Genomic DNA, 12,538 nt, shown 5'->3' with positions numbered 1-12,538 from the left:
GATGGTGCCTTTCTAGATGTCTAAGCTGCCCATCAGCACTAAAGCATCCCCATACTGATAACTGTCCGCTGATGACAAGCTGGATGGTGCCTCTCCTCCTTTGTCCACAAGCAACAATGTCCATGGTTTCCAAAAGAACTTCAAATTCTGATTCATCTGACCACAGAACAGTTTTCCATTTTGTTACCAGGAATTTACCTGTTTGGTAAAGACTGTTTGAACTCTAGAAATGTTTATCTTGAAACTTTTCCCAATGCTGGTGTTCATACTTAAAGACAGTTTAATGGAATTTTCTGCTGGAAACCAGATTCTGAGTAACTCTGACCAAACAAACGATTAGTTTTGTTTTCAGTAAAGCCAGATTATTACATAGGAATATGTTTCAGATTGACCTTTAGAACACACCCTGTGCAGACTTTAATTCCAGGCAAAATAAAGTCAGCATACAAAATTAGTCACTGACATGTTTGTATGTTATGGTTCAGTGATTCCTTGATTATGTCCTGATGTTTTCTGAGAAGAATTACATAATATGGTACTTAGTGTAAGGGATCTGGCTCTTTCTCTGAAAGACTTGTTCCATTTATTCACAAGCAAACATTTTCAGTATGCTGAATCAATTTTATTGGCAAAAAGTATTTTTATTTGTTGAACTGAACATTTCCCACAAATGCATGTACTCAAAAGAAATCAATTGGAAGTCTGTACCAAATTATATCACTTTCCAGGAAAGTCAGGAAACATATGTAAACTACATCTCTACTTAATTAGGACAAGTGTAGATTTAAGATACCTGGATTAATTACATTATACTTTAGACACAGAAGAAATGACAAGAAATTCATTGGATAACACGAGGATGGGCTAATATTAATAGACCATCTTTACAAAACTATTATCCAAAGAGATAAATCACCTGAACTCAGGCCATTATTTATTAAGTGATAATTGTAAAAAGAATTATCTGCAACAGAACAACGCTAGAGCATCTTCTTAGGTTGGAGCTTATCTCCAGACTGAAGAGGTTTGACTTCTAGCAAAGAAAACACAAACAATGACATGTAAAGTGATCAGGTGTAACAGGCTGGGATTTCATACTTGTTTTCTGCACAAAATGTAGCAATGAAACCGGGGATTTTTTTAATTAAATGGAAACATCAGTGGAACATGAAACAACATCATGTTTTTAAGTCCTATCACAGAGCTGCACAACCAATTCAAATTGTATAATTATGCCCCATTGTGACACATTGTGGCCTATCCTGTTATGGTAGCTCCAGTTGTTGTTATTCCAGTTTATGTACATACATATTTAAACTTCCTGCATATCCTGTTTTGTAACATTAGGATGTTTTTGCTATAGAAAAAATTAAATCTAAACACAAGAACTAGCCTAAGAATGCTAGTTGAAGTTCATTTCCTCATCTTAACTGATAAAACAAGAGACAATGACTTGTTACAGCAAATAAATGAACTGTCATTTGTTTTACATTCACTATCCATAAGGAAAATTCTCTCTTGTTGCAGTAATAAAACATTATAAAAACATTTAAATATCATTGCAGTTATATTCTACCATAGTTCAATCTAAAATGTACTGATGTGGTTTCGCCCTGACTGTTTCTGATCGAAAGCAGTAATGCAATGAAATGCTTTATTGTTAAGAGAAAGAAATAATACTAGTTCAAAGAGATGCTTCCTTATTAAATAGTGTAAAATGTAGTGTTTGATTCTAGTAGTCAATGTCTGTCAAGTGTGTGCCAAAGGGGGATTCAAAATGTTCTTGGAAACAGTGTAATAAATATGTTTGAGGCAGCACTAAGAAACTCCTATAGGAGAGATAAGAATCCGTTATCTGTGGTGTCTTGCTGGTCAGACTTGCTACCTCGAGAGCTCTTGCTGGGATTTGGAGTGGTAGAATACTTTGGAGGGTATCTAATGAAAAGACGGTCCTCCTCTTTTTTAATCCATCTTAGAAGCTTAGTGATAGCAGTAATTGCACAGGCCTTTGTCACCAGAGGACTGAAACAGGTGTACAGTTCAAATTTACTTGTTACCTACAGTGGAGAGAAAAATGGACATTATTAGTTAGGACACAACAGTTAACCCAAAGAGATACTTTAAAAGTTTGTTTTCCAGCATGTTTAGATGAATCAAGGTAGCAAAGTTACACACGGCTTGTTCAAGAAAGCAGATGTCCTAAAAGTAAGGTAAATGAAAAGCCCAGTTTCTGGCATCAGGGTAGCTGGCTGTAGAAACCTGATTTTCCAAGCTAGTTTTCTCTTGGAGAATGCTGATTTCTTAGATGAGTACATATATAACCTGGTTTTGGCTTCTAAAAGTATGCATGTAAAAGATAAGGACTTGAGACAGGAGGTCTTAAAGCTGCAGCAGAGAGGTGTCATTAAGAAGATATTATTAAACATCGAACTCCATTCTTATGTACAAGATAATCCCATCCAAAGTCTGACTTAACCTGAAATGAGCACAATAAGACTTTCCATTAATATTCATTTGTCCATCAATATATGGAGATTAATAAAATTCAGACTTATTTAGACTCTGGAGAGCTACAGTGATTAGCAGATCGTCTTTAGTTTAGTAGCACTGTGTGATAATGCAGTGTCAGCCCTGGCTCACACACAGGAAAAGAACCACAATTAAAACAAGTATGCAATAATTTTAAAACAACATCCAATAAATGTAAATGAATTCATCCGGTTTCTGTGAAACACTTAGCAGTCACATGTATGTGTAAATTATGATAATTAAACTACTTAGAATTATCAAGGAGCCAGAACACACAAAAGTGTTGAGAAATATGGTATAAAAATGTAGGAAGTACAAATTCCTAAACACAGCTTCTTACCCAGGCTAGTAGAGTTTCCCTCTCAGCGACGTGGTAAATGAGCTTGAGGGGTCGTGAGGTGCTGTGAATGCGGCTGTGCATAAAACGATAAAGGTCCAGCAGCCTCATTTTTTCATCCTCACTGCTGTATGGTGCCTCCATCTCTGGGCTACACATGCAGCAATAAATCACAGAGTAACATTTACAGACAAAGAAACCGTAAGACTTTTTGCTCTTTGTAACATTGTTACAAGAACAAGTTTATGTGTAGTGGTGTAACTATTCAGATAATTTCATTTTCAAGGTTAAACTGGCTGCTGTTGCACACAACAGGAAGACTAATCCTCTCGGTCAGCTCATTAGGATATTACTTAGGTGGATCAACATCACTGATGATAGGCAATTTAAATTCGTCAGCTTTTTCTCTGTGCATGCAACTGTTAGCCCTAATGCAGAAACCCTCTTTTTTAGAAATACTTGGGACATTCTCATCTCTTAACAGGATTGTTATTTATAGAGTAAATTGCTTTTTATACGTTTTCTTTTTATACAAAAAGGTATTCATACAGTGCACAAGCCTGGGCATTGACTAGGAGTAAGACAATGTTATGTCACAAACACATTTTTCAAAGCAAATACATACACACCTGGTGAACTGAGTGAGCTGGCGGTAGTTGTCTGGTACATCAAAGGGTTTGTACATGAAATGTCTGAGGTCTGAGACTCCCACCTGGCTTACACTGTATGACTGGGCTTTGGCAATGAGGCTCAGGGAATTCTGAGCCACCATGGCTTCCTCTATCTTCCTCTTACAATCAGCTACAGCATAGAAAGCCTCTTTGTCTGTTGAGAGCAGCAGCAAACAAACAGTACATTCTGGAGGGTCCAGGTAGGATATGTATGCATAAAAGTAACAGTCAGGGTTAAAGAGCGGGAGGCAGATGGGAGTCCAGATCTCCCCAGCCTGAAAAGCAGAGGAGGCTCCAATGAGGTTGAGGAGGAGGTGGACATCAGCAGGCTCCAGCCTGGTGTCCTCAATGACAGTCTTTTCTTGGACAATGGTGAGCAGCTGGTTCTTGGCGATGAGGATGGAGAAAACCAGATTGGGCGTGATAGCTTTCTGCAGGGTCTGACTGAGAGACTCCCTGAGAGATGATGCTAGGGGTAAGCAGTGTACTGCTGCGAGAAGGAAACTGGGGTCTGAATCCACCAGGTTGAGAAGGCCATCTAAGATCTTCTCTGAGCCTGCCAGAAGCCGCCTTAAGTCGTAGTTTTTCTTGTGTTCAAAGATGCGGGATATGCTGGCCTGGGTGAGCATGCTGATGATCTGATAGTACACATAAAGAAGCTCCGCGCGCAGCTGCTCCTCTGACTGACGACTGCTAGAGACGCAAACTAGCACGAGAGGCCCCTTCTGTAAGAACACTACAATGTGCTCCTCTGATAGAAAAAACCGAAGACATACGTAAACATTAAAACATTGAATGTCAACTGACAACACCCCTAATGCTTGAAATCTCTGCATTCAACAATACTGGACCTAAAAGTGAGTGAATAATGAAACTAGCATTTCTAAAAATCTTAATCACTGCACAATAGAAAAGCAAAAGCCATTTTGGTAACATTTACTGATCCCTTCACTCTCACAAACATTTGCTTTCATACGAGAATAGAACATATTTGATCTTGTGTCTTAGATGGTGGACGTTAGCAACAACATTACAAAAGTTAAATAATAACGTATTCTAATGCCCTCACCTGAATAGACTGAACGGATGATATTATCTCCACTTTGGACAAAGGAAACCAGCGCCATCATGACTCCCATTGTGGATGACAGAGCCTCTTCACTGCCATATCGGGAATAGATGGGTTTGCCTGCTTCACTGAGCACAAAAACATGCTTTCTGTGCTGCCGCCAGCTGTCTGCCATCACATCCTCATCACGATGAGACATAAATCCATGAGATTCCTGGGTGCCTGCTTCCAACAAAGGAGATGACCTTCCCTTCAAACCTATACCTTGCTCCTCCAGCTTGGCCTTTGCCAGCATTGTAACCACAAACTCTCCTGAGTCACTCTGGTCATTGTCCATAGCAGCATCTTCACATTCACTGTCAGCTGGATTGGTGGATGCATTATTCTGATCCTCAGAGTTCTCCGTCTCTAGCTTTTTTGCCTGGTTACAATGTGGCTCTACATCCAAAATCTGCTCATTTGCTGCACAATGTGATTGGTCCACATTTTCTTCCCCCCCCTTTTTCACAGCGGTACCTCTTGCTTCTTTTTGCTCCACCGTATCAGCAAACATATGATTCCCCAAAAGGCAGAAAGTCGTCACCAAAGTTTCAGCTAAAATAAAAAGATATTTACATCAAGAAATGAATTATAAAAATTAGAAGTTAACCTCATATTAGCTTTAGTTAAAAAGTTATATTATTGGTTTACCAGGTGGATTGCTCTCAGAGGGTGGATCACAAACATTTACTTTTTGTGCCTCTCCTTCTTGTTGAATGTCTCTCTCCATGATACCATTCCAGTCACTAGAGATTAAAAGTATAACTAAACAATTCAGATTAAATACATTTCAGTGCTTGCAGCTAAACAGTGAGACAGCATGGATCCCAAGTATCCTAAGAATAAGAGCCCTCCTACGTGACCAGTGGTCAGGTTACACGATCACAGGTGAAAATTGGTTGCAGAGGATAATTTAAAGATATCAAAACAGACTCTGGACTTTAATAATTATTAGAACTTTCATTACCCTGAGCAGTGTTACACTTCAGATAAGCGACAGTCGGTTGAACTGAGAGACGATATTAACTTATTTAGCCGCCATAATTCCGTTACGTTTGTTTGATAATAGTAACTTACCATTAAATTATGTCCTAACTTACACACAGTTGAATAAGCTTTTTTTTTTTTAACTTTGATAAATGACTGTGAATCATGATGCTAATCAGTACAGGACATGTTGACTATAGTTACAAGGCTAACAAGCTAGCAAGCGACAGAGATCAATTTCATGGCCTTGGAATGCCAGCGAGCATGCAAGCATACGCGGTCAACCAAAATTAGATCGATAGAGACATTTAACAGAACTTACAGTTTTTTAAGGTCGAAACGTTGGAGTTGAAAACCTGATATGCTACATAATCTTTCATCAGGGACCCGGCCGCAAACAAGCTGTCAAGAATGAGAAGCAAAAAACAAATTTTCCTCTTACCACAGCAGACATCCGGAATCTCTCATGACAAATACAGCGGACCAATCGGGCTGCTCTGTGAACGGGTTGTCCCGCCTTCTTCAGCGTGTGTTTCAGGCTGGGTGAACTTAAATGTTATGGTCTTATGTTATTTAACGTTAGAGGCCTTTGTGGTCAGATTTATTAAAATACATCACTACAATATATACAAATAATATCAATTTGCATATTAAAGCTATAAAGATGCATGGTAATTTCATTTAGGATACTCTGACGTCAGCATCCTAGAGATAGAGCCCTGTCCGTCCGTATGTGGTCTCTTAGCGGACCCTACTTTTATGCCCAAACATTTTTAAATGTACTTTTATCTGTTTTTCAGAAGCGGGTCGGAGCGTCAGTGATTTTCTCGTTATCTGTCAGGTTTCTTTCTTACATCCAGAATAATATAATGGAGAGAAACTAATGTATAAAATCATTATTTTCAGACCCGACCACCTGATACAGCTGGCACAGGTGGACGACGAGTAGAGCGGAGGTAGGTTGCGAGCCACTGTACCACTACGTAACATACGTCATCTCCGTTTGCTGCTCTCCGTCACTTACAAAAATCAGAACGATGGCGAGCAGGATATGTTTTGCTCCATAGCCATAGAGATAGTTTTAAACTATGTGAAGGGCGTACATTTTACCACGTTGATTTCACATTAGCTGGATAACCAGGCGCTATGGAGGAACCATGGGACTTTGAGATTTTGACCCGTATCGCTGACAGCTGCTTGTCGTTTCTCTCTGAATTCGTGGATGACTGGCTCGCTAACGACATGAGGGTCTTCATATTCAAAATCTTATTAAGTTGGTTAATTTTTAGTCTTATCGCCATTCACTTTGCATGGAAAGTCTACGGGAATACAGTGAACGACATGTATTATCGACAAGGTGGGGTTTCTTTTGTCTTTATCTGCAATGCTAAGCTAGCGCTAGCCACGCGACTTTCATTCCCGTTTTGTTTATATTTAGGGGCTGGACAGAATGGAGGTACACCGGACACAGCTCCTCATCTGAGCGGATGGTAAGTTAGGTGTCAGAACATCCATGTAACCTTCATGTTACATCTCTCTGGTGCTGTAATGCCCCAGTTTGGATGCATTTAATATTTTTAATCATAATAATATTTAGAATCAACCTTTGTGTTTGTTATTGTGTTTATAGTCTGACAGAATCAGCATCCAAGTAAAAAAGGATACAATTACGTTCTCACAATTTAAGTTGCAAAATAGCATCATAATATTGATGATGATAGGGTGATGATTTTATTAATGTTACACAAGTTTTATTATTGCAGTAATGTTTTCATTGTTTTATAAGTAGTAAGTTTGTTATTCCCGCAGGGACAGCAAAGCGGCAGAATCTGGGAAGACTCATCGAGAATAACAGGACAAGGGTTTTACACTTTGGACTTCAGCAAAGTGAGAGTTGGACAGTACATATCTCCCATAAACATTGAATGCACGCAGGTGCATCTGAAAAGCATCCAGTGCATATTAAAGATGGATGTTGTTGGCAACTTGTTAAAAAAAACGTATCACTCAAATCAACTTTGGCAACCATAAAATGGTGTAACATATGTTTTTTGATCTGTCAGCTTTGGTCATTAAGTAGGACTTTATTTTGTATAAAAACCTAAATTGACTTGTTTGGCTTTGCATTTAGCAATTTCAGTTTCTTTCAAGGAGGTTCAGTACAAACACTTTGGGTTTTGCATGCACATTGAAGATACTTTAGATAAGACATTTTCGTCTCGGACTATGAGAAAGTGAAATAATTGAACTTGATCTAAATGGTGTATGGAAGATGAATGTGAACTGCACTATGAATGTGCCTAGTTATGACAAGAAAGACTTTTTGCAATAGAAGTGGCCACTGTTATCACTGCAAATCCATAATCAATGAAATTATATTTGTCACATTTTGACAACCACTGATTCTCATAACATGTAAAGAGCATTGCATGCACTTAAAGAGACAGCTTCCCCGTCAAAACTTTTTGTCACCATTGACTTTTTTGTGTTTTATTGAATTATAAAATGTCTGTATCAAAGTGAAAAGTCTCTACAGACCAATCCTAAAGTAAAAATCTGCAATAAATGATTACACAGTTCTTCCACCCTCTATGACAAACCTGAGGCAGTTTTGGGGATTTTTCTCTGCAATAGTCATTGGTAGCTTGTGACGGAAAAGAGTGAGTTATTTCACAATTCTACTGATACTGACACTGTTTTAACATTTCTTAAGTAGCCCAAACTGCTGCTTATCCACTCTAAATGTCACTCTACAGTGCTTGAGTGGTTTGACAAACAAGAATGGAAAGAGGTTGAAATATAAGGTGTAATTGGCTTTGAAAATGGGGGTGAACAAATGCAGTTATTTATTTCCTATCTCTGTATTTAGTGCGAAACTATTGAAAGTTAGTTGGTATCCAGCTAAGTTACATTCACTGTAATTTCATGCAACACAAAACATGAGAAATTTGAGGAGTTAAATTATTAACTGTAAGAACCACCTTTCAGTCAGTTAATGCTGCAGACTAGTCCATGGTACTGTAGTTTGTATTTACTGATACATAATTGTACTTCAAAATACTGAAGTCATTCTTCTCTCTGGTATAAAATCGGGTTGTTTAAAAAAAAAAAGTTTACTCAAAAATAGATAATTAAAATTAGGAGTCCACAATTTGAAATTCGTTTTGCTGAAATTGTTATTGCATAATAGTGCAGTATAGCCATTTTAGAATGCATTTTATTTCATATTGCAATATGTATCTTGCTTTCACATAGAATTAAGAGTCTTTATTGGTCATCATTGACCACATATACATTTTCACATACATATTACAATGAAATTTAATCTCTGCATTTAACCCGACTCCCTGGGGGGGAGCAGTGGGCAGCCCCAGGCACCCAGGGGAACTAGCTCGCTCAGGGACACACCCGGTGCGTGGGCTGAGATTTGTTAATAGGAACTGATGGAATAAGTAGCATGTGCACATCCATCACATTGGTGCAGGTTAGGCCAGGCACAAGTAAACGTTGGCCAGCAGAAAGGCGTGAAAAAAATGTGTAAGAATCATTGTTGGTAAGAAAGCTGTCAATGTCCAGCCCCTGTGCTTGTGCTTCATTATACAACCCCCCATCTGTAATGGCCCCTGCTGCTTCAGTTGGTCCATCCTGACCATCAGTCCCACCACTCAGGAAGACAGGACCATTAGGTGGAAGCTCCAGACCTCTCATCTCCAGTCCCACTCGCAGAGCCAGCTCCTGGTTTCGACCACCTAGACCCTTTCCTGTCAACTCCACAGTGGGTTCCCCTCCAGCTAAAAGACAAATGGCACCCTGTCCTTCTGTACGCCCTTTTTCCAAGAACTCCATAGTATGGCACAGATCCCAGGTCTCTACACCGACTTCAGGCCCCAGCCTTAGCATTTTAGCGGCAATCTCAGGAGAAGGTTCCTCTTGTGAACAGGCAAAGTGGGCCAGGAGACTATACAGTCTGGATACTGACCTTACATCACCACACACTCGTGGTGACAAAACAACAGGGTGGAAACCCAGCTCTAGGGCACGACGACCTGCACACTTGAGGGCAATACTGTTGGAGCCAATCACAACATTGAGAACATGTTCTGATTTATCCGTTTCATTCTTATTCCCTTTCCACCTTTGACTTTGTCTCCCAAGAACATAATTTACCGATGCTGGTAGAGTGTTCAGCAGCTTGTACCGTTCAAGGACTGATAAAACTTCTCTATGCCCCACCTCACTCTGCACTGTGGGGCCACTAGCAATCAAGTCCAGTGGGTCCCCAATTACATCAGACAGTATTAATGCAACTACCTGAGAAGACATAAACCGAGGAGTAATATTCAAAAGACAGTTACAGAATAACAGTAAAAAAAAAAACAAGTCTCTTACCTGTGCAGGGTGCGCATAATGTGAAAGGCCTCCACCCTTTAAGACAGAAAGTGCACGACGTACAGTGTTCAGCTCTTGAATAGTGGCACCAGCTGCTGCAAGTTTGCGGGTAACATCCAGTTTCTCTTGCAATGAGATTGGTGCGATGGGTGCAGGTAATAGCGCAGATCCTCCACCTAAACAGAGATGAACCACCTCGTGTTAGATTAACATTTTAAAGTCTAATTTTATAAAAAGTAAGTGCCAATGAATTTACCTGAAATTAGTACAAGTAAAATGTCTTTCTCTGTCAGTTTACTGGCCAAGTCCTTGATCTCTTCAGCTGCCTTCTGGGCATCTGCATCAGGCAAGTTGTGTTTAGCACCCTCCATTACTTTGATGCAACAGTTTTCTTTTAACAACAGATGGCTGTGATGGAAGTGACAAGTGTTATTGTGCCTAATCTTGTTTCTCTGTAATATTCAAGTTGTTTAGCTCTTAAAGCTTTTGCTTACTTTTTCCCATGCTTTTGCAATGTCTGCTGAATCCCACGGGGCACACTTACAACTCCTTTTACTAAGTGATCCCCCAAAAGCCTCTCTGCCTCTGCAGCCATGCCCAATACAGCTTTTCCAAAGCCCACCAAGTGAAGGTTGTGTTTGAGTGTGAATTGGTGACCATCAATAATGACCAAGTCCCCATTGCGCTCTACACTCTGCTGGACCACCCTGTCTGGCTGCACAGCCTCTACAGCAGCTGCAAACACTTTGCGGGCATGTGAGTCTATTGACATTTTGCATAACATTGGGTTCCTCCAGCCCACCAGGGCCAGAAAAGGCTGAGGCCAAAACAGGGAGAGAGCACGTGCCATGGACAGTTCAGTGGGTCCAAGGAGAAATTGCCTGCAAGATTCAAAATTCAAGTCAAAAGGTTATATTGAGACAAAAACAGGTTATTTATAAAAAAAGACTTTTCCACATAGGATGTTATTGTCAATGTCAAATATTCTACAATAATTCACAAAATTATACAGTCCTTGTACTAATCATCATCTCACTTCTAATCTAGCCCATGATTGTATATAAAGACATAAGAATTACACTAGAGTGCGGTGCCAGACAGCATAAATATTTTCTTCATAAACTACTATATGTGCAGGCCTTTAGTTTGATTCTGTATGGCTTAACACATTTGCCTATAAAGTTTCTTAATGACTCAGACAGCTGCCTACCTGCGGAGATTCTAATTAGGATATAAAGCCTTTATAATCCTGTGGAAGCCTTATATGTGTGCTCTACCTCAGCAGTCAAGAAGTGTAGCAAAAATCCAACCAGACACTGACTGGAATTGTGTACCTTGTGTGTAATGATTGACTTTTATAGAGCACAAGACACATCAAAGCACTGACTCTACATTGCCAACTGCCACGCCGTCTCTTTAGTTGTACTTTTGTTCCAAATACCGGGGTAAAATGAAAAGACGCAGTTAGTACTATACTGATGTAACACAGGTGTTGCAGAACAGTACAAAAGGCACACAGTGTAATGCAACACTTTTCTTGTTTTCTCTGAGTGTCAAATTGTTTAGTCCTGTGCAATACCTTTACCAACACACAATGAGAATAGAGAAGACGAAGGATAACAACTGACTTAAAAAAAAAAAGGGTTTGAAAAATAAATGTAAAAGTTTTGCCATATGCTACATTTGCTATGTCCTTTGCCTTTTCACATCTATAGATGTTGTGGTCAATGTTTCAAATCAGTTAGGATTGTTTTACACAACCAAATAATTGTTTTACATAGTTATAAGCTTTATTTTTTCATTCACTTGCATCAGTGTTATAATATACTTCATTCAGTAGATAAAACCCCAAAACAGAAAGTCTGGTTTGTATGTCAAAACTTTACTAAATTTTAATCGCACTGTTATAATTGATAAGTTATCAGTTGTGACGTCTCATGATGTAGAATCTGTACGTTACCATGGTCACTGTAGATTTTTAACAAAACAGAAACATTCAGTTTGGTGCGTACCTTAGACTTCCCTTTCTGTGGGGACACTGCTCCGGTTACCATCTTTTGCACGTCTCTGTCCATTTCACTGCTTTAAGCAAAAGCTATCATTAACAGAGAAGGCTGAACAAAATGTCAACGTGAAAAAAAGAGCTGGACTGAAGGAGACTAACAACGTTTAGCACTGAAAAAGCGAACAGATAAATTGCTATGGTCTAGCTTGGTACGGGTAACAACAAAAAAAATATTAATTTATCATTAACTAGTTGCGAGACGGGATATAAAAATCGCATTTTTTCCTTTTCTCTTTTTCTAAATTGATTTTGTTTTTCTTTTTCTCTTTCTTCTTCTTCTTCTTCTTCTTCTTCGTTTTTTTTTCTTTCTTCTTCTTCGAGATTTATGGTGGCTGCAAACCAGCTTACAGTTGCACTACCGCTACCTACTGACAGTTAGACGTAACTACGGTTAAAAAAAATCTAACATTCGCCATAATTATACTGATATCGCGTGAGTTTCTACTAATGCG

General features: G+C 39.2%; 3 protein-coding genes across 7 annotated transcripts; 1 reads left to right on the top strand and 2 right to left on the bottom strand.

The window, feature by feature from the left end:
- Window positions 1-586: 586 nt before the first annotated feature.
- mon1bb (MON1 secretory trafficking family member Bb) lies at window positions 587-6,213 on the bottom strand. 3 transcript variants are annotated; one of them, XM_067505683.1, is made up of 6 exons: window positions 6,075-6,213; window positions 5,297-5,391; window positions 4,607-5,200; window positions 3,496-4,288; window positions 2,870-3,017; window positions 587-2,057 (listed from the first exon to the last, which is right to left on the bottom strand). In XM_067505683.1, exons 1-6 carry the CDS (start codon window positions 6,098-6,100, stop codon window positions 1,830-1,832), a joined length of 1,884 nt encoding a protein of 627 aa, XP_067361784.1. In that variant the 5' UTR covers window positions 6,101-6,213; the 3' UTR covers window positions 587-1,829. The 3 variants fall into 3 exon arrangements, with proteins under 3 accessions (XP_067361784.1, XP_067361786.1, XP_067361787.1); XM_067505685.1 differs by having other exon boundaries at window positions 588-2,057; window positions 5,955-6,083; XM_067505686.1 differs by lacking the exon at window positions 6,075-6,213 and adding an exon at window positions 5,723-5,928 and having other exon boundaries at window positions 588-2,057.
- Window positions 6,214-6,639: 426 nt separating this feature from the next.
- Window positions 6,640-8,211, top strand: tcta (T cell leukemia translocation altered). The gene is made up of 3 exons (XM_067505722.1): window positions 6,640-6,989; window positions 7,071-7,122; window positions 7,442-8,211. The coding sequence occupies exons 1-3, from the start codon at window positions 6,779-6,781 to the stop codon at window positions 7,482-7,484; spliced, it is 306 nt and encodes a 101-aa protein (XP_067361823.1). The 5' UTR covers window positions 6,640-6,778; the 3' UTR covers window positions 7,485-8,211.
- A 620-nt stretch (window positions 8,212-8,831) lies between these two features.
- glyctk (glycerate kinase) lies at window positions 8,832-12,420 on the bottom strand. Of its 3 annotated transcripts, XM_067505689.1 has the most exons (5): window positions 12,034-12,420; window positions 10,516-10,902; window positions 10,278-10,429; window positions 10,022-10,197; window positions 8,832-9,943 (listed from the first exon to the last, which is right to left on the bottom strand). In XM_067505689.1, exons 2-5 carry the CDS (start codon window positions 10,869-10,871, stop codon window positions 9,029-9,031), a joined length of 1,599 nt encoding a protein of 532 aa, XP_067361790.1. In that variant the 5' UTR covers window positions 10,872-10,902; window positions 12,034-12,420; the 3' UTR covers window positions 8,832-9,028. The 3 variants fall into 3 exon arrangements, with proteins under 3 accessions (XP_067361790.1, XP_067361788.1, XP_067361789.1); XM_067505687.1 differs by having other exon boundaries at window positions 8,832-10,197; XM_067505688.1 differs by lacking the exon at window positions 12,034-12,420 and adding an exon at window positions 11,232-11,949 and having other exon boundaries at window positions 8,832-10,197.
- Between the last annotated feature and the right edge of the window lie 118 nt (window positions 12,421-12,538).

The sequence above is a fragment of the Channa argus genome, chromosome 5 (genome assembly GCF_033026475.1).
Source record: "Channa argus isolate prfri chromosome 5, Channa argus male v1.0, whole genome shotgun sequence".
Taxonomy (NCBI): domain Eukaryota; kingdom Metazoa; phylum Chordata; class Actinopteri; order Anabantiformes; family Channidae; genus Channa; species Channa argus.
Note: the sequence above shows the minus strand (reverse complement) of the source record. Positions and strands in the feature narration are given on the sequence as shown.

Coding starts and splice junctions, on each gene's coding strand:
- mon1bb (XM_067505683.1), bottom strand. CDS start 6,100: ATGAGAGATTCCGGATGTCTGCTGTG. Junction 5,201..5,296: donor CTCTGAGAGCAATCCACCTG/GTAAACCAATAA, acceptor TTTTTATTTTAG/CTGAAACTTTGGTGACGACT. Junction 2,058..2,869: donor GGGAAACTCTACTAGCCTGG/GTAAGAAGCTGT, acceptor TCTCCACTGTAG/GTAACAAGTAAATTTGAACT.
- tcta (XM_067505722.1), top strand. CDS start 6,779: ATGGAGGAACCATGGGACTTTGAGATTTTGACCCGTATCGCTGACAGC. Junction 6,990..7,070: donor CGACATGTATTATCGACAAG/GTGGGGTTTCTT, acceptor GTTTATATTTAG/GGGCTGGACAGAATGGAGGT. Junction 7,123..7,441: donor GCTCCTCATCTGAGCGGATG/GTAAGTTAGGTG, acceptor TTATTCCCGCAG/GGACAGCAAAGCGGCAGAAT.
- glyctk (XM_067505687.1), bottom strand. CDS start 10,871: ATGGCACGTGCTCTCTCCCTGTTTTGGCCTCAGCCTTTTCTGGCCCTG. Junction 10,430..10,515: donor TTGCAAAAGCATGGGAAAAA/GTAAGCAAAAGC, acceptor CTTCCATCACAG/CCATCTGTTGTTAAAAGAAA. Junction 10,198..10,277: donor TTTACTTGTACTAATTTCAG/GTAAATTCATTG, acceptor ATCTCTGTTTAG/GTGGAGGATCTGCGCTATTA.